The following is a 26,486-nucleotide window of genomic DNA, read 5'->3' on the forward strand; positions in this document are numbered from 1 at the left end:
ATTTTTCACATCTGACTTTTATTTTTATGTCAATGCAGATTCCATCTCACCTCTTCACCTTTTTCATGGCTATACAACCAGTGAGTCTTAGGTCCTCGGAACTCAGAGCAATCGACTCTGTCTGTTGATTCATGAATATTATATATTTCCAACTTATCACAATCTGTGATTTGAAAAATGTGTTCTTCAAGACTTGTAGAAAATATCATTTGATTCTAATTCCAGTGGCATAAGTATATCATGATTTCATAACATGGTTTCTTAGCTTTTATTTGCCATAAGCAAACTAACTTAGAGAAGGTCAATCCTATGATGTTAAGTAAAATGATCTGCTTTATGTTGTAAACTGTAGCTTACTGCTGTATAATTAAAATGCAGTATGAACTGATAAAGAAAACGTATAGCAATACTTGGGTTTCAATTTACCACATAACCTGATATAATATGGAAGGAAAGATGATGTCTTGTTGGACACTGTGATTAGACTCTTCCTTAAAATGATCTTCAGACGCCAAAAGCCAGTACAAAATATGTCACGTTTTTAGCAAGAAGATTTATACAAGGCAAAAAAGAGATTGACAATAGACATAGAGATATATCAGGTGGTATTACAGAGATATCAGGTGGTAGATGGAAGTCGGATGCTTGGAAAATATAGAAGTCGGGTTCTTGCTAAACAATATGTCCCCTCCGCCTCTCTCACGACTTCTTAAATAAAAAGTTAATGTGTCTGCTTGGCTTCCAAGAAGCCGTAACATAAAAGGAATATCTTGGCTCGTGAACGCCAAATAAAAATGCCAAGTGTTACAATCAGTTTCAAGTAAGAAAATGAAATAAAAAAAGTGGAAAAAACATTTGAAGGTTATAAATCGAAAATAATTATGGTTTATATCTATCTACATGCACACAGATATAATTATGGGGTGACATCATACTATTATAAAAGAAATAATAATATTATGGTGTCAATTTATTGTTATATCTATGTGTATGTACATAGGTATTTATTATAATTATGTGATAGAAAGGTCAATCAAAATTCATTAGGTACGTATTATATTTTAATTAAATTATTTTATATTAAAAAATGTTTGCTTAATAGCTCATGCGGGGCCTTCAATTGTATCCTGAAGTTCAAGTCGCTAGGTCCTTACCAAGGCAATTCAAGGTCATATTTGTCATCCTAATGATTGAACTAAGCTAGTATCCCATTTCGTTTATCTCATTTAGCAATGCTTCCCCCCTTCTCCTGCAATCACTTATGCAACATTTCCAGGATAATAACAAGTTCTATAATAATTTTCATATTAACATTTAAAAGAATTTAATTATTAATCATAATTCCAAATTCAAGCAACTGCTAAACATCACATGACAAATAATGGATAACGACCATCTTCATTAAACAGTTAATACAATGGGCATAAATAACTACCAACTTCACATGATTATGAAAGAAAAATCCCTTCAGTCTAATGACTATGAATAGATTAAAATTAGGTCAAAATTTCAGATGTAACAAGAAGAGCCCTATGTCAAGACGAAATCCATCAGGGGCCATTGCTGAGGAAATATTTGTTCAAAACAAAATGTAAAAGTTAAAGGAAAATGTTGCAAAGTGATCATTGGTAGTTGCATTTCGGATAACATAGCATCTGAGGAATTGGTGGACAAATTGAAGTTGCAGAGGTTGAAGCATCTCAAACCTATCAGATTGCATGGATAAAGGATGGCCATAAGGTATTGGTAAGTGAGCAATGCCTAGTGAGTTAAAGATTGGATTTTATCATGATGAAGTTCTTTGTGATATTATGCCTATAGATGCATGTCATATCATGTTGGGTTTACCTTAGCAGTATGATAGACAAACTTTGCATAATGGTAGAAGGAATGGGTATATCATATTTCTAAATGGAATGAAACAAGTATTAATTCCTTTGATAGAGAGTCCTAAGAATGAGAATTGCACTAGTGTCAAGATTTGTTTGTTAGAAGGAAGAAAGTTCTTAGATGGCTTGAAGAGTGATAGTATGTGTTATGCTTTAATTCCTAAGAAGTCTGATTTTAGGATCAAAAGAAAAATAACCGAAGGAGATAAGAGAATTGTTCATAGAATATGAAAAAATAGTGTGAGATAATGTCCCTAATGGATTACCACCTATGAGATGCATTAATTATTGCATGGATCTAATCTTTGGATCAAGTTTTCCAAATAAAGCGACAAACTAAATGACACCTACAAAATATGAGGAACTAAATAGACAAGTGCAAGAGTTGTTAGGGAAAGGTTTGATTAGAGAAAGTTTGAACCCTTGTGTGGTACCAACAGTGTTAGCACCTAAGTAGAATAGAGATTGGAGGATGTGTACTAATTCTAGAGCTATTAATAGAATCACATAAAAGTATAGGTTTCCTTTGCCTAGATGGATGATATAATGGATTGTTTGAGTGAAGCTAAATATTTTGTGAAGATAGATTATAAAGTGGTTATCATCAGAGTAAAATTAGAGGAGATGAGTGGAAAACTGCATTCAAGGAAATGGAGGATTGTATTAGTGGTTAGTAATGCCTTTCAGACTAACCAATGCACCTAGTACTTTCATAAGGTCGATAAATGACGTATTGAAGAAATTCTTGGGTAAGTTTGTGATTATTTATCTAGATGACATTCTGATTTTCGATAAGAGCAAAGATGATCATTTATTGCTTCTAAGACAAGTGTTGCAGAGATTAAGGGAAACAAAGTTGTTGATAAATATCAAGAAATGTTCCTTTATAAAAGAAGAGATTGTGTATTTGGGATTTGGGATTTCAAAAGGTGGATCGAAGATGGACCTTGAGAAGGTTAAGGCAATTATTTAGTGATGATGCAGGAGCATCCAGAGGTATAAGGGCAATCCTGTGTCACCCAAAAAAATGTACTTAGACTTAGTTTCTGTTTCATGTCTTTACATTTTTGGATACCCATTTGGGTCAAATAAAGGTTCCAACTCTCACAATTCCACTATCAGTGCGTTTGAAAATCCCGAAAAAATAGGAGCATGCAATTTGGCCATCATTTTGGTGACCTAGAAGGTGTGAATTGATCAGATGAATGTAATTGTGATTTAGAGCATTCCAAAAAAAGAATCAGGTCAAAAGGCCCCACGGTTTGAAAGTTATTGCAGTTTTTCGGGTTTTGGAGACCCCCTAAGAATGCTTCGAAGTCAGGTTAGGGGCATTAAATGACCTCGAAAAGGGCCGAAAAATGGGGAACGAGCGAACCTGTCCATAGGGCTATAGAGCGCTTCGAGAGCTTTCCAAAAATGTAAACGGTTCGTCAATCGGAGCTACGGTTCAAAAGTTATGCCTCCCGGAAGTTCGGTTACCGTTTCTGGATTCTTCTAGAATTGCACCGACTTCTAACGCAGCTTCCGAAACCTTCTATTTGGTCAGTGGATGCCTACTAGCACTTTCTAGAATGTACTCCTAGTCCTTAACCCTCTGGGGTCTATTTAAGGAGATTTCTGGCATTGTAAAAGGCAGTTCGGAGTGGAGTTTGAGAGGAGGTGCTAAAAGGAGAAATATTCTCCAGATTTATGCTATTGTAAGCCCTTAGGGCATGTTCTGAAGTTTATTTTCTCTGTACTATTTGTACTAGCTTATTTTCTCAGTTAATATAATTTCCCTTTTCTGTTGTGTCCATTCTGTTCTTGGGTTGTGTCCCCATCAAGTGGTATCAGAGCAGGTTTTCCTGAGTGTGTAGATAGAGCGCCGACTGTGAGGCAGTTTGCACCAGGACTGTGTGGTTGTGGGTTCGAGTTAGAAGATGCCTCCACGAAGAGAGCGTGGCGGAAGGGCAAGAGCTATTGATCCTGAGGAGGTTAGAGCCCTCCAGAGGCAGGTACAAGCATTGCAAGAGGAGCTTCGTAGAGGAGCAAATGTTGCCGCAGGTGACAACAATGAGGATGACAATGAAGAAGAAGTAATGGGACCAGAAGAGGGAGTTGACGGGGAAGTTCTGAATCCTGTAGAGGAAAGGCTTTTTAGGGCCATTACTAAGTTTGGGAAAAGACCTACAATTGAAGTGGGTATATTTTCAGGAAATCTGAAACCAGATGAGTTGATCGATTGGATCAATGAACTGGAAGAATACTTTGAGTATGAGGATATAAGGGACCCAGATAGGGTTAAGTTTGCAAAGGCCAAACTGAAAGGCCATGCCAAAATCTGATGGCAAGAGGTTCAACTGGAAAGACTTAGAAGAGGAAAGGAGAAGATCACAAGATGGGATTGCATGGTGGACAAATTGAAGAAGCAGTTCATTCCTGTGGACTACGAGCTTGATCTGTTTAAGAAGATGCATGGGTTAAAGCAAGCAGGAAGATCAGTCCAAGAATATACAAAGGAGTTTTACCGACTCTTGATTAGAGCGGGGCATGCAGAAGCAAATAAGGAGAAGGTTGCTCGTTATATCAGTGGGTTGCGACCTAGCATCCAGGAGGAATTAAGTCTGGTAAGAATGACCAGCGTTGAAGAAGCATACCAGTTTGCCCTACGAGTTGAAGAGAAGCTGAGTAAAAGGTTTGAAGGAAGACAAAGAGGGCGCGGTCAAGGAGGAAGGGGAAGCGGTAGATCATCTGGAGGCCGCAATGAAACCCAAAAGAAAAATGAAGATGTGGGTACTAGCAGAAACCAGAGGAATGAGGGTTTCAACCGCTCCCATGATCAAGACTTTGGAAATCAAAGAAGAAGAGGTAGAGGACGTGGACAAGGAAGAGGAGGCTTCCGTGGTACTTGTTTCCATTGCAATGAAGAAGGTCATCGTGCCTTTGAATGCCCTCAACGACAAGGAAGGACAGATAGGAGAGCTGAGGGCCAAGCTAGGGTTGCTCATGTGGATGAGGATGCACAATCATCACATTCAGAGGATGCAGAAAGAGGAGAGACCTTGGTAAATGAAAGAGCCCTACTAAGTGGTGAGAATGAACCAGGACAACGGAGGAGTTTGTTCCGTACCAGATGCAAGTGTGAGGATAAATGTTGTGATGTGATCATTGATGGTGGTAGCACTGATAACTTAGTATCAGAAGAGATGGTCTCTAAGATGAAGCTCAAGAGGGAGAAACATCCCCAGCCCTATCAGATCTCTTCGGTAAAAGATGATCATAAGGTCCTGGTAAGTGAACAATGTTTAATGAAATTTAAAATTGGGAGTTACCATGATGAAGTTCTCTGTGATGTTATTTCGATGGATGTTTGCCATCTATTGTTGGGTAGACCATGGCAGTTTGATAGACATGCAGTGCATGATGGACATGCAAACACATACTCTCTAACAAAGGATGAAGTTCGCCACAAATTGAAGCCCATGAAAAAGGAAGGTGAAAAGGTATGTAGCAGTGCTAGGATTTGTATTGTTGATGGAAGGAAGTTTTTAGATGGCATGAAACATCAGCATATATGCTATGCTTTGATTCCTAGGAAAGATAAAGAAGGTAGTAGTGAAATACCATTTGAAGTTTCAGATTTACTAGGGGAATTTGGAGATATTATCTCTGATAATGTTCCAGATGGATTGCCACCAGTAAGGCAAATCAGTCATCAGATAGATCTGATTCCAGGAGCTAGTTTGCCTAAGGCTGCTCACTGGATGACTCCTACTGAAATAGAGGAGCTAAATAGACAGGTTCAGGAGCTGTTGAGGAAGGGCTTGATTCGAGAGAGCCTGAGTCCATGTGCAGTACCTGCAGTACTCGCACCAAAGAAGGATGGAAAGTGGAGGATGTGTACAGATTCCCGAGCTATAAATAGGATAACCATCAAGTACCGGTTTCCTTTACCAAGGATGGATGATCTTATGGACTGCTTGAGTGGAGCTCAGTACTTCACAAAGATAGATCTGAAGAGTGGCTATCATTAGATACGGATTCGAGAAGGAGATGAGTGGAAAACAGCCTTCAAGACCAAGGAGGGTCTTTATGAGTGGTTAGTCATGCCCTTTGGATTGACGAACGCCCCAAGCACCTTCATGCGGCTCATGAATGAGGTACTTAAGAAGTTCTTGGGAAAATTTGTTATTGTCTATTTGGATGATATTTTAATTTTCAGCAAGACTTTGGAAGAACATTTACTGCATATTCGTAGTGTCCTTGGAAGGCTAAGGGAAGAGAAACTGTTAATTAATCTAAAGAAGTGTGTCTTTGCAAAAAGGGAGTTAGTCTATTTGGGATTTGTTATATCACCTGAAGGTCTTAAAATGGATCCAGAGAAGGTAAAAGCCATCTTGGAATGGCCTACTCCAAGGTCTGCTACTGAGGTAAGATCATTTCATGGTCTGGTTAGTTTTTACAAGAAGTTTATTAAGAATTTCAGTGGCATATGTGCACCCCTAATTGATGCAATAAGAGGGGATAGAAAAGAGTTCAAATGGACTGCAGCAGCTACGAGAAGTTTTGAATTGCTGAAGAAGAAGGTGACAGAACAGCCTGTGTTGGCACTTCCAGATTTTAGAAAAGTGTTCCAGGTGGATTGTGATGCTAGTGGCAGCGCTATTGGGGCTGTATTAAGCCAAGAAGGTAAGCCTATTGCATATTTTAATGAAAAATTGAATGATGCAAAGAAGAAGTATTCTGTTTATGATCAAGAATTCTATGCAATAGTTCAGGCCTTAAAGAAATGGAGGCACTATTTATTGCCAAAGGAATTTGTTTTGTATACTAATCATCAGGCATTACAGTACCTAAATAGCCAAGGTAAATTGAATCGGAGGCATATGAAGTGGGTAGAATTTTTGCAGAGTTATACATTTGTGTTGAAGCATAGAAGTGGAAAATCTAACAGTGTTGCAGATGCACTAAGTAGGAGACAGTCACTGCTTACAGTAATGCAGGTTGAAGTACTTGGGTTTGATGAACTCAAGAATTTATACCCCGAGGATCCTGATTTTGCTGAAGCATGGAAAGCTTGTAAAGAACCTGTTGCTATAGATAGAACCAAGTGGTTAGACTAGTTGATTCAGGATGGCATGTTGTTCAAAGGTAGTCAATTGTGCATTCCAAGGAGTTCCATGAGGGAAAATCTGATTAAGGAGAAACACAGTGGAGGAATGGCAGGACATTTTGGTCGAGATAAGACCATTTCCATTCTTAGAGAACATTATTTTTGGCCTCAAATTTCACAGGATGTGAAGAAGTTCGTACAAAGTTGCCAGGTTTGTCAAGTTGCCAAGGGGTTTAGTCACAATACGGGTCTTTATCAGCCGTTGCCTGTTCCATCAAGGCCATGGGAGGACATAAGTATGGATTTTGTTCTTGGATTGCCAAGGACACAAAGGGGTAATGACTCAGTATTCGTGGTGGTTGATAGGTTCTCCAAAATGGCACATTTCATTCCATGCCACAAAACTCATGATGCTGTCCATATTGCAAACTTGTTTTTCAAAGAGGTGGTAAGACTACATGGTCTTCCAAGGAGTATAGTTTCTGACAGAGACACTAAATTTGTGGGGTATTTCTGGAGGACATTGTGGAAAAAGTTGAGAACAGACTTGAAATTCAGTTCCACGCATCACCCACAAACTAACGGTCAAACGGAAGTGGTAAACAGAAGTTTGGGCAATTTGCTGAGATGTTTAGTTGGAGATAAGCCCAAGGGATGGGATTTGATTCTACCACAGGCAGAATTTGCTTATAATAACTCTGTAAATAGGAGTACTGGAAAATCACCATTCCAAATTGTATATGGGAATAGCCCAAGGACTGCACCAGAGCTGAGGAAGATAGAACAAGGGGAGAGGGCAAGTGCTGAAGCTGAGGAATTTGCTGAACATATCAAGCGTCTACATGAGGAGGTTCAGGCACACATAACCAAGATGAATCAAGAGTATAAAGGTAGGGCTGATCAAAGGAGAAGACATAAGGAATTCCAAGTAGGAGATTTAGTCATGGTACACTTACGAAAAGAAAGATTTCTAGCCGGTACTTACAACAAGCTGAAAATGAAAAAATTTGGCCCTTGCAAAATTTTGAAGAAACATGACTCAGGAAATGCATATGAAGTAGAGCTGCCAGATGGTATTCAGATTTCTCCCATTTTCAACATTGCAGATTTAACAGAGTATCATGATGATGGTGCAGATGAGGAGCTGGTGTTAGAGCCATGTCCGATTCCTGCTTCTAAGAAGGAGGAGATAGAAGACATTCTAGATCATCGTGTGGGTAGGAGTACCAGAAACAGGCAGTATGAAGAGTATTTGGTCAAATGGAAAGGACGGCCAATCGAGGACTCAACTTGGATTTCAGCAGCTGAGGTTTCCCATTTGGGATTTCCTCTACCATCCATAAAGTGACAGGGTCACTTTTCAATCTACCCTGGGTGTCTGATGCAGGAGCATCCAGAGGTATAAGGGCAATCCTGTGTCACCCAAAAAAATGTACTTAGACTTAGTTTCTGTTTCATGTCTTTACATTTTTGGATACCCATTTGGGTCAAATAAAGGTTCCAACTCTCACAATTCCACTATCAGTGCGTTTGAAAATCCCGAAAAAATAGGAGCATGCAATTTGGCCATCATTTTGGTGACCTAGAAGTTGTGAATTGACCAGATGAATGTAATTGTGATTTAGAGCATTCCAGAAAAAGAATCAGGTCAAAAGGCCCCACGGTTTGAAAGTTATTGCAGTTTTTCGAGTTTTGGAGACCCCCTAAGAATGCTTCGAAGTCAGGTTAGGGGCATTAAATGATCTCGAAAAGGGCCGAAAAATGGGGGACAAGCAAAGCTTTTCCATAGGGCTATAGAGCGCTTCGAGAGCTTTCCAAAAATGTAAACGGTTCGTCAATCGGAGCTACGGTTCAAAAGTTATGCCTCCCGGAAGTTCGGTTACCGTTTTTGGATTCTTCTAGAATTGCACCGACTTCTAACGCAGCTTCCGGAACCTTCTATTTGGTCGGTGGATGCCTACTAGCACTTTCTAGAATGTACTCCTAGTCCTTAACCCTCTGGGGTCTATTTAAGGAGATTTCTGGCATTGTAAAAGGCAGTTCGGAGTGGAGTTTGAGAGGAGGTGCTAAAAGGAGAAATATTCTCCAGATTTATGCTATTGTAAGCCCTTAGGGCATGTTCTGAAGTTTATTTTCTCTGTACTATTTGTACTAGCTTATTTTCTCAATTAATATAATTTCCCTTTTCTGTTGTGTCCATTCTGTTCTTGAGTTGTGTCCCCATCAAGTGACCACCCCGAAGGTGTTGGAGAGGTAAGATCATTTCATGGATTGGCTAGTTTCTACCGAAAGTTGGTTACGAATTTTAGTTCTTATAACTTTGACCTCGCCTATGTCAAAGGTACACAATGTTATAGTTGATGCCCTATCTAGGCACCCCCATTTGAGCTCTATGACTAAGATATTAGAGGATTAGAGGCATTTGATCCTTCTTGAGTATACCAAGGACTGATGGGCTTCTAGCATTATTGATGGGACTATTCAAAACAATAGTTACTCTCTTGTGAATGAGTTGATCATTTACAAAGAGAGAATATGCTGGTCCCAAGATCTGATGTGAAGAACTTGGTGCTGAAAACTTTTCACAATTCACCTTTACCTAGTCATCTCGGGTACTTTAAGACCTACAGGAAGGTGCGTGAGAGATTCACATGGAAAAGGGCTTAAGCTAGATGTTCTTTGATATGTTAGGGAGTGCTCTTGTTTGTGCATACTTTTCTTGCTGGTTTGTTTCAGCCACTTCCTATTCCTAAGAGGAAGTGGTAATGTTTGTCCATGGATTTCATTGTGGGCTTGCTGAAATCCCAAGGCAAGAATTACATATATGCTGTAGTTGATCGGTTTGCAAAATATGCCCACTTTTTCCCAATCACTACCATGTATTCAGCTACTCAGGTAGTAGATTTGTTTTTCATGAGGTGTTTAGACTGCATGGCTTATCTTGAAGCATTGTGAGTGACAAAGATGGTTTATCAGTCACAATTGGTAGCAGCTCTTTAGGTTATGTAGGACTGAATTGACTCCGAGTACAAGCTACCACCCCCAAATGGAAAAGCATATACAATGTCAATAGGAAGGAAAGGAGATCGAAACAAACAAGGTAAAAGAAAGGAGATCGACTAACAACCAAGCTCATAAATTCCTATAAGTGGTTTGGGGGTGGTCAAGCGACTAAAGTTTCTAATTACATTAATGTCTTTTACCGAGAACTTGTACCTTGTCAATGGTGGAAGGTTACCTTTGGAACTATGTTGCAAGGCAACAATGAGCTTGGGTGAAGTGGATTCACTTATTGTGAGTATTTTTATAATTCCACTCACTATATTTCTATTCAGATGACACCATTCAAGGCGCTATATGATTATGACACCCCCAACTTCATTGACTTATTATTCAGTGATAGTAGTGTCCAGTGCTTGTGATCTCTTGCAAGAAAATCAAGATATCATGAGAGCTTCACGAGATAACATACATAGGGTACAAGTTTAGCAGTAGTATGTTGATCAAATGAGAGTTGGGCGGCAATTTGAGATAGGGGATATAGTGTATTTTATGTAGTGTTCCTATTAGTAGTCCACTCTCAAGAAGATTGGATTAGAGAAGCTGAAGCCATTCTATTATGGGCCTTTTAAGATTGTTTGGCAAGTTGGCAAGATGTCCTATGAGCTTGATCTTTTGACAATAGTAGAGTGCACAATGTTTTTCATGTGTCATGCCTCAAGAACGTGTTAGAATGACATATTGTTTCTTCTTCTTTATCACCCTTGGATAATGAGGGGAAGCTAGACTTAGTACCAAGACCATTCAAAAAAAAGACATCTTTGAAGACTTGCCATCATGGAGTATTTCATAAAATGGAAGGACTTGTTGGTGAAGGATGCTACTTGGGAGTCTAAGAAGGTTTTGTAGCATCCAACTTTGCGATTGCATGAGGACAAGAAATATTGGGGAGGGATGTTTGTAATGTCCCCTTTTTAGCTAGTGTTGACTATTAATGTTGTTAGCCCATAATTGCAACCCTCATGGGCTAATTTTATGGTTTGAGGGTCTTTGTCTGATTTGTTACCCTTGGCAGAGGTAACATTACTTCACTTCAGTGTTGTTTGGATCAAGATCCCGCCTCTGCATCTTTCTGTTGGGCTCAATTTGAGGGTCTTATTATTTATAGTAAGACATTTTTGGCCATTTGCTATTTTCGGCAGGCACATAGGTGTCTGGCTTAGGTAGTGAGAATCTAGAGAAATTAATAAGCTATTTATTAATCAATAATTATTAATTAAGTTACTCTTAATTAATAATTAAGTTAAAGCTTAGCATAAGGTGGTCTAGTGCATTAGATGTCTGTTTAATAAAGTTACACTTTGGCACCCAAGTCATGGAGGGAAATATAATTAAATACTATATTTCAAATACATCAAAAGCAAATGTAACAAAAGGTAAGTAAATTTTAAATTATGGGAAGTATGTGAATGAAGACACTTGATCAATTTCTTCTTGAGAACCATAAAATCCATTATGAGGAGAAATCAACTATCTCATGAGATTTTCTTTTGTTGAATTTGGTTTGGAGAATTTATGCAAGTGTTTGTAGCTGGTTTGGCTTGAGAAATTGTGAATTTCTATAGTGTTTGGCACTTTGATTTGGTTAAACGTTCAATGAAATTGTGCACATGCATTGGTCTTATTCAAAGGCCAAGATTGAATTAATTGGTTGAGGAAATTTGAGTTTAAATGCTATAGGATTTTTCCTAAGTTTTGTTGAATGACCCCAAATAGGACTTTAATTTTCTCTAAAATTCTTAATTACAATTGGGTGTGCATTTGTGAAAGACCTCTTGTAAGTTTACTAAGAGAATGCCAATTCCCAATTATTAATATAAATCATCATGCTTCTATATCTTATTTAGAAACAATGAATAGTTTAATATACATACTTGATCCATAATTCCTTACTCCTCTTCTAACCATTGACTTTAAGATGGATAGTAGAATTACCATGACCAAGGTACATAAACAGTCTACAAGTAGTCTCCCTATTTTGGGACCCTCCCAAGTTGTGATCAAATTCCTCCATCACTCCTCTCACAAACTCCCTATCCACTTAGTCATATTAGTGAAGGATTAAGAAATTGATTTTATATGTATTAATATCTTTATATCCCAAATATAAGTATAGATGAAATGTAAATAAGTAATTCGCAAAGTATCTTAGATTTGTCATTTGAATGATCTCTTCAAATAGGCTGTATGAATCCCTTCATATCTTCCTACTAAAAATACCATTAGATAGTAGAGTTATTGTGCCAAGGGTGTGTGAAATAGACTAAAAGTGGTCTCCCTCAAGGCATAACCCCAATTTTGGGACAACTATTATGTGTCCTGTTGGTCTGATTTTTCACAAGTGCAGAGAAATTTTGAAATTCTAGTGAAAAATCATTTATGGTTATTGTATCATGCAGATTAGGGTTTGTTCCTTGTATTTTTCAAATTCTTAGGTTGCCCTAGTTCATGTCTTGGTCTCTATGTTATTGAAACTCTGTCAAATTCTCAAGGTTTGTCATCAGAGCAATCAGTGAAAAACCCTAAGTGTGTAAAAAACCTAATGCCTTATCTTATTTTACCTTAGTTTTGAAAACCTTCGAGAATAATATTTCAAAAATAACTTTAGGGCATATCACTTTACCCAAAGGTTTGGCCTACGCAAGCACGACTTCATTAAGATCTTGCTTAAACCTTATTTAACCATGCTTTGTTTGCATTTTGCTCGATTATTTTATTGAGAAGTATCCTTTGTAATGCAGATTTTTTGTGACCATTGATCTTGGTCAGATCAATGGGTATCGCATTCCCACATTTCTAAGATACAAGGTTTTTAAATAATGCGGGCATGCGCCTTGATGACATGTAGCCCTAGTTCTTTAAAATCTCAGTGCGCCGCAAATCTTGTGATCTGTCATAATTCACCAAGACTCTTTTCAGACTTGTCAGTACTTTTCATGCACGTTCTAAATTTCATGCGATGTCATTGGTTGATTTATTAACAAAGATATTTCTTTATTGACCAAGATTTATCGACCGTTGATCTTGTTCAAATCAAGGGTTGGCGCTTTCCTGCAATTTGAAGGTGCACGAGAATTACATAATGCGGAGAAGCGCAAATTGGACACGTAGCAAGACCTGACATCATGACCCCACCTTTCTGTAGGGTGACATTGAAGTTTCTTCCCTGGCAATTGTCAAGTGAGTTGGACCAAGTGGTAATATTCTATTCGTTAGTTTGGCTGACATGGTGTTCCTCAGATGCATGATTTTATCAACCATAGATCTTTCAAAGATCAAGGGCTGGCGCAAGCCCGCTTTAAGAAATTGCTCGATAAATAAGAAATGCGGGTATGCGCCTTTGCGCCGCATGTCACAGTGGGGGCAATTGTTAGGGAAGAACGTTGAGTCACACCATGACTGTATGACACATGTGCCTAGGTGAAAGAACTTATGTTATGGGCGCAGCAATTCCAGCCATTAATGCAATTGTCAGATTTGTCAGAGCACGAGGGTGAGAAGAGTTATTTCATTGGTCCAAGTGGATGAGGTGACCATAAAAGGTAGAGTATCTCCTACCATTGATCTTGATAAGATCAATGAAGGGCGCTTGCCCGCATTATAAAGATGAAGGAAGTTTAAATAATGCGGATATGCGCCATGCGGACATGTGTTCATGGTGATGTCATTCTCCCTATCTCAGAAGGTTTAAAGGACTCAAGCTGTGTCACCATTGATCTTCCCAAGATCGACGATTGGCGCAAGCCCGCTTTATGAAGATGCTCATTGGATAAGGAAAGCGAGGATGCACCAGTTTGACACGTGGAAGGAATGACGTCAAGCACTCGGTTAGAATATGATATGGGATCCACTTACGTGCAGATTTGTCAGAAGATAACTCACATGGAAACTTTCTATTGGTTAGTACAGTTGACTCAGTTTAATCAAGATAGGATAATCCATGTTCGTTGATTCAATCAAGATCGAGGGTTCCCGCATACCCACAATTCCAAGGTGCAAGAAATTTAAGCAATGCGGGCATGCGCCAATGCAACACGTGGCACAGGTGGGTCCAATTGTTACCAAAGCAGATATTATATGCCAAGTTGGAGCATTAAATGAGCCTGTTGTATTTCACTTGCTGCCATCAAACGTATGGTTTCTCTTGATCGTTGATCTGGAGGAAGATCAACGGCTAGCGCATCCCCGCATTTTCAAGATGCGAGAAACTTAAGTAATGCGGGGAAGCGCCTGATTGACGTGTGGCAAAGCTTTAAAGCAGTAAATCAAATCTGCTTTTTGAATAAAGACCATCCAATCTAAGGAAATCGACGGATGACATTCAAATTTGTATCCAACATGCACATAACGGCTAAATGAAATTAATTCTGCTCAGAGTTCATTCGTGTGCTCTCAATGCATGAATAAAACTCACGATTCCACCATTATTGAACCACCAAAGCGCAGAAAGAGTGTTAGAGCATAAAGAATTTTCGGAGCTAGGGCATAGAAATTTTATCCCGCGATTCAGTGAGTTGCGGTGAGGATTATATAGAGAAGAAGTGCAAATTTTGGCAGGTAAGTACTCTGTGACTCCTCGAAATCAAGTGTTTGTTGTGATACAATTTCTAGGGTATATTCAAAATGCCTCCCCAAAAAGAATTCATGGGACAAACGGATTACCTAAAACGTTCTGTACACGATGATTTTTTGGAACAATTCCCTTTATCCTTACATGAAATAACTAAGGGGAGGGAACTCATTTCAAAGGACTCTAGGGAAATTGTAGCGGAGGGTTTCTATGACAAGGCAAATTGGGTTAGAGATGCCCGGGTATCTATGGGAGGCCTAGAATTGTTCAAAAAATGGTTCTCAAAAAGGAATTTAGATACCCCCATGAGCAAAGTCTGGGAATTCGACATTGGAAAATTAACAGTACTTACAGTTTTCTTTGATAGTGATCTATTGGTTGACTTGGCTAAAAAGTATGACCCTATTACAAATTGGGTTAAGAATCATGCTGGGGTAAATCTTTTTAGTGATTGTCCTAAACTAATCAAAGAGGTTTTCAACCTAAACTCTAACCATGCTCTACATGAAAAAATTGACATGAATGACCTTAAAGCAAGGTATGATGCCCAAAGGATATACTTGAGAACAGGGCCATTGCAAGAACACATTGCCAAGGTTGGTACACTGCCAGCATACCCGAGCCATTAATGAGAAGACATTTTAATCTAAGGGCTCAAGCATTATATTTATCTTTGTGCAAGATTTTTGGAATGGATGGAGCAGAGCATGTCCTACGTTCTATTGTTTTCATTATGGCTCAGACTCTTCAATTTGGGATGAGCACTATTCTTGACTTTGGTACTTTCCTAGCACAAGAAATTCACAATGGTTTAATGGGGATAGGCCGAGGGAAAGTAAACAAACCATTTTGCTGGTATTCATTGCTTATGTATATATGCTTGTACAAGGGATATACTTTCTTTTCTAAGGGAATGGAGTTGGAAATAACCAAGGATGGAGAGAGGCACCCAGTTCAATTATGGAGTGTGGATATGACCTCAGAGGCTAGAGATGCCAGTTTTGTGAGGTTTGACAGATATTTTGCATCAAAGCGTAGATTGCTTTTGAGAGGGGACAGCCCTAGAATTCCACAAGCACTGTTAGAGTTGGTCAGACCTAAGAACCATGCATAGGGGCTATTGGTTAGTCATAATTGGGGGGATATAATCCCTTATAATGTTTCAACAGTAATAAGAGTATATGGCTTCTTGGGAAAGCCTCATGTGTTACCATTTCATGTGCCTTTAAAGATGGGCATAGCAGAGTTGTTGTGGCAGATAGGCACTATTGATGAAAGAGATTTGCCAAAGAAGGGTACCTTCTTTCCAGTTGTTATTGTAGTGCATGATTTTTTTTTTTGTGAAGAAAGGGTGGAAACATCTTAATTTGTTCCTGGATAGATACAACATGGCAGAATCTCATGCCAGATTTATTGACCCAGAGGGATTCTATGACCTCTTAAGAGAAAGGACAAAGGCTTCCCACATGGTGCACTAAGTATACTATCCTAAAGATGTTATTAGAAATGTTTTTTCTTTACAAGAGCAAGAATTGAAGAAAGAGAAATGGATAGTATTTAGCAAGACTTTAGAATTCATTAATGCTTTTGACTCCAATTATGATCCATTAAAAGATAAACTACTAGGGAGCCAAGATGTAAGCATTAATGAATAATTTTTCTGTGATAATACAAACTATGAATGAAAAGAAAGCTACATATGTTGAGACATATCTAGACAAGGCTGCAAAGGTGCAGAGGAGGATAAATAGTAGAAACATAGTAGCTCCTAGCCACTATACCTTGCAGAGAAGGTCAGGTTATGTGATGATTCAAAATGTGCAACAGGCTCCCCTTCAGCAAAGACCAAGCCCAGAGAGTCCATCTGCAGCCAGTGCTCCAAAAAGACAAAAGTTAGAGCAAGGGTCTTCTTCTTCTCAAGTGCAATAGTACTCCCCAAGCCAATCCCCAATCCAGATAGATGATGAAGCATCTTTAAGGGAACAACTTAGAAAAATTGGTGGAGAGGGGGATGTAATTGTTACTTCCACAGATTTGGAGATTGGAGAACCCCAAGAACCTCCTGTACCTTCCTTGGATCTCACTGTTGCTGATTACCAAGGTAAGGAAATAGATCCTATAGTTGCCCAAGCCTCCGAGAGGTTTATTAATGATGAAAATTTTGTGAATTCTAGAGCATTTGCACAATTTTTGTGGAGGTTGAACATAGGCAATTTTGAAAAGACATGTGAGAAGATAAAGGCGGAGCAACCTGATAAATCAAACTCTTCTATTAAGGAAGAGGTAAAGTCTAAATTTTTGAATGATTTTTCTCAATTTACACTTGAGGCCGGAAGGTAAATAATTAGACAGTCAGGAGTCCTCATCTTACCAAAATGGGATATAGTGAATGCTATGGTCTTTGATTCAATAAGGAAACAAAAGGATGTCCAATTTAAGATTGAAGAAGAGGTGTTACAGGCTCATAGGGGAGTCAAGTTCAGTGATGACCACCAAGCCCAGGTTATTTGGTCCATTGAGAAAAGGGATAAGACCAGAATGCAGGAAATTTCTACTGCAGAGCATACTGGTGCATTAACAGTGTTCAGGGCTGGTGAGGTTGGCAGCAAACAAATAATTGGTATGGCCTCAGAAATGTTAAAACTTGGCAGTGTGGTGTCTGGCCAGGAAGAAGATAAGTTTGCACAACTTAATGCCAGATTTGAAGAAGTCTTGAAAGCATATGAGGAGAGGGGTGTGCAAATACAGTCATTAGAGAACAAAGTGACTCAAATGGAAAAGATTCTTGGGAAAAGAAAAATAGGAGAGTCCAGTAGACCCAGGATTGCATACCCCCCACGGCCACCTGTTGAACCTTTTAAGTCAACACCAATCATTGAAATACCAGATACCCCAAAAAGGCCTCAGTTCTACATTGTAGAGGATTTTGAAGAGGAGAAGAATAAGTTGTATGCACTGCATGTAGAACTAAATAATCAATTTGAAGAGAAATTGAGGCAGGGTTTACTATATTTTGTGGATAGGATAGAATGGCCAACATTTTTTGATCAATTGGCAAGGATTGCATCTATCAGGGATGAATTGAAGAGAGATGAAGCGGTATTCAGACCCCTTGTACAGAAGTGGACAAAAAGAAATGAGGATATCACTGCTGTGTATATCTATTATCCTGCTGACCTGTCATCAAATAGAAAAAGATCTTTGATTTGTTGAATAAATTGCGAGGTTTTGATGATAAACAAGATTCTGTTCAAAGAAGATTAATTATTTGTTTTTTCAAGTATATTGCAGAAAATTTTGATTTATTTTCTTGTGCTTTAAAGACTATTGATAAAATGAAGGAAAAGGAAGAATGGAAGGAGCTGGATGAAATTTTTTGTGAAAGGATGAATAAAGTTATTAATGAAACTGGTCACCTATTATGGGCAATGATAAATGAGGAGCTGGTAAAGGTACAATTGTTCTATAATACCATCAAAAAAGATTTTGTTGATATTGAGGCAGTTGCAAATTCATTAATAACTGTACAAAGAGAGGTTCAAAATTTTGATTGGCCGGATGACACTGCTTATAATGAGTGGAAAGATAAATTCATGACTCTAGAGCAGATGATAGAAGGTGACGAGGTAGAAGATGATGAGGAAGAAGGTGCAAAAGTAACTGTCACCCTTACAGTTAATAATGAAGACAATGACAATCCTCAGGTTAAAGTAAGTTTACAGGCAACTGAAGATGACTCATCGCTTTCAAGCTTGATGGCCACTTACTCCGAGGAATCAGAATAATGTACCAGATTATGGTAACCTTGTCTCTCCAAGCGATGCAATAGAAAGGGACTCATAAAAAAATGTTTGATGTATCAATCTTTTTGTTATTCATAGTTTTGTCTTTTTGTGATAGGTGTATGTAAATATCTTTTTGTAAAGGACACCTGTCAATCACATTTGCCCTTTGCTTGTTGCAACTCATGCCTATATAAATGAGTTTTCAAGGCAATGTGAGGGTCCAATTTCTTATGCATTTTTAGTATTACACTTAGGATGTTTTCGGTTCAGTCTTTGAGCAAAAACTTTATGATGTATTTTCTTTGCATGTTTTATGAGAATATGTCAATATGGAATGATCTCTGTGTCTTTTCTTAAGGTCATTCTGAGTTTACAACAATTGTATACAATTTTCAAAGAAAATTAATACAAGTTATGAGCTGTCCCCATATCAGTTTTTATTGAATCTTGTCTTCTTAGTTGTTACCTAGTTATTTTGAGATTGTGTGAGAAAAGATGGCTCAATTGAATGCAATTCATTTAGGTTGTATGTCAATTCATTACTGCTATTAATTCAATGAATTAAGTAAATGCTTTTGATGAATTTGATAGGGTTGTCATGGTAATAGAAAGGATGTCTATAAGAATGAAATTCAGTAAGAATTGCTGATAAGTCATGTTGTAAAGCAACATATTAGATCCACAAATTGAATTAGACTCTGAATCCCAATGGAATAGGCACTGATCAAAATTTACTCAGTATGCAGAATAGATACACTATGAAGAAGCATCAATTCTAAAATCACAATCAGTTTTAACTTACATTTCTTGAAGATTGTAAATGATGGTCAGCACTTGTTTGCATGGAATGTTTTAGCCTTAGTTAGCCACTGTTGCTGGGAATATGTGCAAATCTATAGAATAAAGTTGGCCAAATCTGTTTTATGGGATGTGTTTATTAAAAATGTCCGAATCATGCATGTATTTGAGGATTTGAGATGAGAATTAGAATGAAACTAAAATAATTCTCATACAGTATCTTCCAGTCTTGAATCATCCCTAGGTATACCCACCCTGGTTTTGCAGAGCCTAAAGAGTAGAAAACCACCCTTGGTTTTGTTGAAGTTGGGTCTGAATGGTTTACACACGTAATTGCTAATAGGAATTGGCTAATTCTTAGGTTATGTGAGTAATATCAATTTGGTATTGAACTTTTGTTGTTTAGTAGTTTTGAAACACCAACATGTCCGAATTTACTCTAGCTTTCCCTTACACATACTTCCTACCTTACATAAGCATTAATAAGAGACATAGATTATACTCTTAACAATTTATAGTTTTAATTCTTAGACCCAAGAATATTAATATTTAAACATTTGTCTTATTAGTATTGATCATATAATATTTTAATATAACTCTCATTATCATAATTACTTATTAATTTATTCTCATTATTATGATTATTTATTCTTTCATTTCCCTCATATAATTATTTATCCATATTATATAAAACATAAATCCATATCCCTTATTAAAGGTATATTTACCAATATATTTGATTTATTTTTGTTTAACTATATTATATGAATTTATTTCATAATAGTATTAATATGTCTCATAATAAATTATGACATGTATGATCAAATTCATTTAATATGCATGTTTGGCAAATATGTAATTCTAATCTTGGAAATAAAAAATTAACTAAAGTAAACAATGTGAAGTACACATACCTTTTAAGTTTCTTTCTTGAAAATTTCAATTTTGCTTTTTCCTAATTTTAACTCCTATAATTCTTCCTTCTTTTTCTTCTTTATTTTCTGCTAAGTTTTCTCTCTTGGTATTATTATATTTGTATTCCTTAATGTTTTATTCGTATCTAACCTCCTATATATTTCAAATTCATTTCCCGTTCTAATTTATATCTTCTCTTCTATTATGTAAGAGGTTCATGTCTTTAGAAAATGCTTGCTTAGTAATTAAAAAGATGTTTATTATTTAGATATTTATTAACGACACACAAAAACATTAAGATACTTATTGATCTTAATTTATTTATATTAAGATATTTATTATTTAGATATCTATTAATAACATATAATCATTAAGATAATTATTAATATTAAATTGATTATTGTTAGACATTGATATTATATTGATAAGTAATATTTATTATAGATAAATATTAATACTTGTATATGGTAATATTGATCAGTATAATATAATCAAAATACAAAATTAGTTAATTAGTTATTGATCAAACATCAAATAAGGAATTAAGAGATTTATATATTAATTACTAGAGTAATATTGGAATATAATATATGTATTTAGGAATATATTTGTATTGCACATACATCAATTTGGAATTATGACAAATTGGTTGAAGAGGTCTAAGAGTTTCAATTAATGTAGATCACACCTTGTATGAAGGCTTGTGTGTGAGAAACAAGGCAGCCGTAGGGTTATAGAGAGACATGATAGGCCAAGGAGAGGCGATCTCAGTGTCTAGAGGGGCACGTTCATTAAATTTGCAATTCATATAATTTTTTATGCATGTTTTCATCATTGTGAATATTGCAATTTGATAAATTGCGATAATAAGATTTATTGTGCATAGTTTCCATAGTTAATTCTAAATTTCAAGCATTGATATGTTATATATTTTTTAAAACAAGAAAAACATCTATTCTAAAAATACGAAAAAAATAAGACTTCAAAACAAAAACATATCCAACAAAGACTTGAGATAGGGGAGAACCAAGAGGGTTCTTGCAGTGGTATTAGAGCTTGAGATGTCCTGGCTACTAGCATTACCTTTGAATGAGTGGAACCTTTAGCATGAATGCTGATGCTATGGGGGAGCAGTGCAAAACAGTGTTATGACTGTGTTGGTCATTGATGACAACATAGCAATAAGATCGTATAAGACTGACAGAGCAGCTGACTGAGAATTATGTGTTAAAGACATTGCATTGCGTATCTGTCTATGCGCAGTTACCAACATATACTACAACATGTATTTGACATGTGGGCGAGTGTGCAAACCTTAAGTCAACATCATATGGAAGATATTAATGATTTACAAAGAACTGCAGGAAAACAAAGCATTGGAAAAACAGTTTCTAATGTATGATCAATATAACACATTGTGTTTGGAATGAAGGGTTGTGCAGTTAATTGGAGGAAGTACACTGACAACTGATGATGTTAGCAAGTGCACAGGTATAGAAGTCGCACGTGTGGAAGTTTGTGAACAACTGTGAACCGACAACATTAATTAAATGTGTATTTTATTTAATTAAATATGGAGCCGACTCAAAGGATTAATGATTGAGTATGGTATAAAGGAAAGATGTTTTCCGAGTTCTATAGTAATAATTGTGATAGAGAAGCAGAGAAGACTTGTGAATTGTGAAGTAGAAGAGCAAAGCAATTTGCTAATGTGTGTAAGTGACCTTAAGGGTTATTGTTGATGGATACAGAGTTCTAGATCTATTTACGTGATCTGAGGGTAAAGAAGTCTGACGTATTGGAGAGAGGAAGAGATAAGAGATTGTTTCACATGTATTATTCTGAAAGGAAGAGTAGTGAGATCAATTGGACAATGAGTTTGTTGATTTGATTCTGAAGCTGTTTGGACAGTGAGTTTCGCTGCCTTCTTCAAACTCCTAACAGGGTTGGAATCTCCTAACAGGGACTCTTTGTACTAAGTATTGTAACAAGACTCCTAACAAGGTCTATCCTCTAACAAGAAATATTCAGATTAGTACATTATTTTGTGGGCATCATTCCCATCGGGGTTTTCCCTCTAATCAAGGGTTTCCCTAGTCAACATATCTGGTGTAATTGTGTATGCACATTTCTCTATGGTTGTTATTTTCTTTGAATTGTTTAAGAGGTTTTATTTTCAGATTACTGTATAACTGATTCACACCCCCCCCCCCCCCCCCTTTCAATTATACTGGTGGGATACTATATCTAACATAACCTACAAAGAAATGTTAGATTTAAACAATAACACACTTACCTATAAAATTATAAGCGCAAGTACTTTCCCAATTCTAACCCTAAACCTTAAGGCCGTCTCTAGATTGGGTTCCCTAACCCTTGTTATTTCACTATATTCTCTAGAGTACCCCTTAAGTTCTCTTCTTGGAAGGGACATCCTCTATCCAAGGCTTAGCACATATGCATATGTTGACTCATCATAATCATCTGGTAATATGAAGATTATATCAATCTCATCTAGCCTTTTATATGGGGGTTATATTGACCTCTTGCACTGGCACTATTAGCCATTTATACAAAGATTATACTAACCTCTTCCTTTTGCACTATAAGGTTTTATTAATCACAGTTTATCCATTTATATAGAGGTGAACTCAGTGCCTGCATTGACACTTGGCCATTTATATAGAGATGAACTCAATTCCTACACTGACACTTAGCAATTTATAGAGTTAGAGAACAATCCCTATATTGGCACTCTAGGAGTTTGATCTATTACTTCTTGATATTCAATTAATGAACATAATCCTAGGGCAGGGTTCGGACCTTGCTAGTTGGATTTGGATCCGGATTTGCGTTGGGTTTGTGGTGGGTCTGGCTAGGGTCTATGGCACGGATCATGCCCAGACCCGCCATGGACCTAGGAGGACCCTCAAGGACCTTTTATGAGCTATACCATTTAATTTTCAACTATATCAAATTGCAGTTTACTAATGGTGTTATACCATTTTGGCTGATTGCATCTTATATTATTTTCAAGTAGAATCGTTGTTATCTTTCGTTGCATGTAAGACATTAGCTTGTCATACCAAAATATCTTTCCTCACATAAGCGGGGGTGGGGAAGGGGAATGGTGGGCGATTGCGAGTCCCCAGGTTTCACTGATTACCCTAATTGATTTGAATAACTACTTGGAGATGCTCTTTGTGACTTCAATGGAGTGGATTGCTCTCATTCTGTAAAGAGTATACTTACTCCCTGCACATCTTTTTATAACCAAAATTTATATGCACTACCATCCCATGGCTGCCCTCCCGTTGTAACATTTACTTGTGCCTTGCCTTAGTTGAGATTAACTAAATTGAAAAGTTTAAATGGGGTGGGGGATGGGGTGGGGGATGGGGTGGGGAGAGAGCGGTGGGGGATTGCGAGTCCCTGGGTTTCACTGATCACCCTAATTGATTTTAATAACTACTTGGAGATACTCTTTGTGACTTCAATGGAGTGGATTGCTCTCCTTCTGTATAGAGTATACTTACTCCCTGCACATCTTTTTATAACCAAATTTTATATGCATTACCACATCCCATGGCTGCCCTCCCGTTGTAAGTTTTACTTGTGCCTTGCCTTAGTTGAGATTAGCTAGATTGAAAAGTTTAAATGACTTAGTCCCTACCTTCGTACTGACCTGTGATTTTGTACATGATTATGATTATGCTTGGTGTAAATTACAGTCAAATTGAATTTCCCTAATCTACGCTTACTTGAATTTTCATTTAAATGACAGTAGAATTTATTTTCGTATAGACTTTAGTATGCATTCAAGAGTGAAGGATAAGCTATGCTGTGCAAACAAGCATGAATGGAGGAAAACCACACCATAGAGAGAGACTTGTCCTTGAACCCTCAAGTTGAGGAAAAACAGTTAGAAATGGCAATGAAAATCTTCCAAGCATCCATAGAATGTTAGAACTTCTGAACAAATGCAGGTATGAAGATCTCACACCTTGTGCCTCCTATTTTCCTAGCGCTCTCTACTGTTGAGTGCTTATGCCACATGAGCTTTATATTTCACCTTGAACTCCCTCCTCTTGATGCACTCTCACACCCTTATACTGTGCTTTACATTCAAAAGATTAGATTATTCTCCCAAGCTCTATGCTCCAATTTTAATCTTAATAGGTTCTTATATAGTTGTTGAAGGATCTCCCTTATGCACAGGAAGGCTCCCAAATGGAAGTTGGAAGAGAAATAATTGAATTTTTCTTTAATTGTTTTCGATGGTGAATTAGGAAATTCCCCCATTTCATTGTACTGGTGTTTTCGAACAGCTTCCTTGGGAACCAGCAATATTTTACTGCCAATTCGTCTAGAGTGTTTTGTATTCTAGAAGTCATAACTTTTGTAAATGGACTAGAAATGAGGTGCCATCATTTTTTTAAAGTGCATGAATTTTAAAGAGAAATCTGAATATATAAAAATATTCAACTTTGTCCCTGCACGACATCTGCAATTACGATGCCAAGACTGTGCCACCCACTTCATTAGTTTCATTGAATTTGAACAACTGAACTTTGCGCTAAACGATATCCATTTATGGATCACGTATGGTCTGCAATGAATTGAAGGCATACCCGAGAAGCATTCAATCAAAACACTAAATTTGATGATGCTGAAAGATAAATATAAATTTATGGTTGTTATGGCTATTTTTTTCTTTTGCAAATCATGGCATTTTTCATGCTATATTTTTTATAGGTGTTTTGAGGCTGTACCTAACCCATTAAAAAATTAAAAATAAAGATTTTTTAACTGTGGCTACCAAAACCTGAACCCAAACTGGCAACTAAGAGCCCATATTCACAGATTTATTCTATGCTTAAAGCGCTCATAAGCATCATGATAGACAATCTACCGAATTTCTGATTAAAATTTATTTCTAATGCCCTTATTCTCATGGAGATCAAAAGGGGGTCATCTAAATTTAAGTCATCCATGATAATATCTATGAAGATATCTTTGTTAGAACGACAGTGTTGCCTAGTTTTTTACCATAGTTAACCTGATACTATTATTGTACCGTAGTGACAGATCACGTCAAGGAATCTTGTAGTGATGATTTTATTTTTGGCTTAAATGTAGTACACTATATGGATATGTATAGGATATCTTCTAACAGAAAAATAAGATTATAACGATACATAAATTTCACAGATTGCTAAATTTCAACTAGATCTTGCACAAATAATTGATGAATAGTTTCTGGAAAGCTTTCTGACTGGCAATTTTTTGTCATAAATTTGTGACGAGTAATCCAATTTGGAAGAAACAGTCATAAATGACGACGCTGTCCCACATCATTGTTCAATTTACTAATATGATATTGAGTATCCTCCTCTTCCTGAAAACACAGTGAAAGAAATGAAAGCAGGGATTCTCATTAAATTAATTTTTATCCTTGCCCAAGGCAAACTATATGAAGCCTGCAATTTGAACTCATAAGTGGAGAAGTGTTTTATGCTGCAGGTGAGTTCAGTTGAGATTGAACGTGTGTGTAATGGTGTGGATGGAAGGGTGTTAGAAACTGCTGCAATTGGGATTCCACCAAATGGAGGTGGCCCTGAACAGCTGCTCATTGTCATAGTCTTCAAGGATGCAAAAAATACTGAAACAAGTTTTGAGGACATTAGAGCAGCCTTCAACTCGGCCTTGCAAAAAAAGTTGAACCCCTTGTTTAAGGTAATAACTACTGTTACAAGGTCTACTTTGTTTTTCAATTAAATACCTGAAAATGTTACACACAGCTCGTAAAAATCCAGATAAATTGATGCCTTCTTTTTACAGGTAAGTTTCATGGCTGCTGTACCTTCACTTCCACGTACAGCCTCAAATAAAATAATGAGGAGGGTGTTGCGTACTCAGTTTGCTCATTTAAACAATTCCAATGCAAGAATTGCCAAAATATGACATCAAATATGACAGCGAACACCTTACTGGAAATCATGCATCTCTTTACTTTCATGTCAACATTCATATCCTTGTGGAATTCGTTCATAATTAGTTTCCTTACGTGACCTTCTATTATTTTTAATTACAATGCATGGCCTCAAGATCGATGTGTATGGGTTTCCTAGTGTCAATTCCAATAAAAGTGTTTTAGTTATATCAAATTTGCCTTTATTTTACATAGACCAAAACTTAAGCTGTCTTAACAAAAATTATAAAATAATGGCCATACATGTAATTTTCGAGTGGCGTCATTTCTTACCTTTTTCATAGATTTATCGTAGTGGATTCTTTCTGCCGTATTGTAGAGCATAACCAATCCAAAATAGATCCTCTTCTGTTTGTGGATTTATAAGTTCGTTCCTAGATGTTGC

General features: G+C 37.1%; 1 protein-coding gene across 2 annotated transcripts in view; it reads left to right on the plus strand.

Moving 5' to 3' along the window:
- AAE17 (acyl-activating enzyme 17) overlaps nt 1–26,276 on the plus strand; it is a 331,094-nt gene extending 304,818 nt beyond the window's left edge. For both annotated transcript variants that reach the window (XM_089833393.1, XM_089833394.1), the window contains exons 13-14: nt 25,633–25,845; nt 25,951–26,276. In XM_089833393.1, the coding sequence (XP_089689519.1) occupies nt 25,633–25,845; nt 25,951–26,073 (336 nt within the window). In that variant the 3' untranslated portion in view covers nt 26,074–26,276. The remainder of the gene's footprint in view (nt 1–25,632; nt 25,846–25,950) is intronic.
- Nucleotides 26,277–26,486: the final 210 nt, after the last annotated feature.

Source organism: Cupressus sempervirens, chromosome 5 (genome assembly GCF_028749045.1).
Source record: "Cupressus sempervirens isolate cs-2001-9-10 chromosome 5, ASM2874904v1, whole genome shotgun sequence".
In the NCBI taxonomy this organism is placed as follows: Eukaryota; Viridiplantae; Streptophyta; class Pinopsida; order Cupressales; family Cupressaceae; genus Cupressus; species Cupressus sempervirens.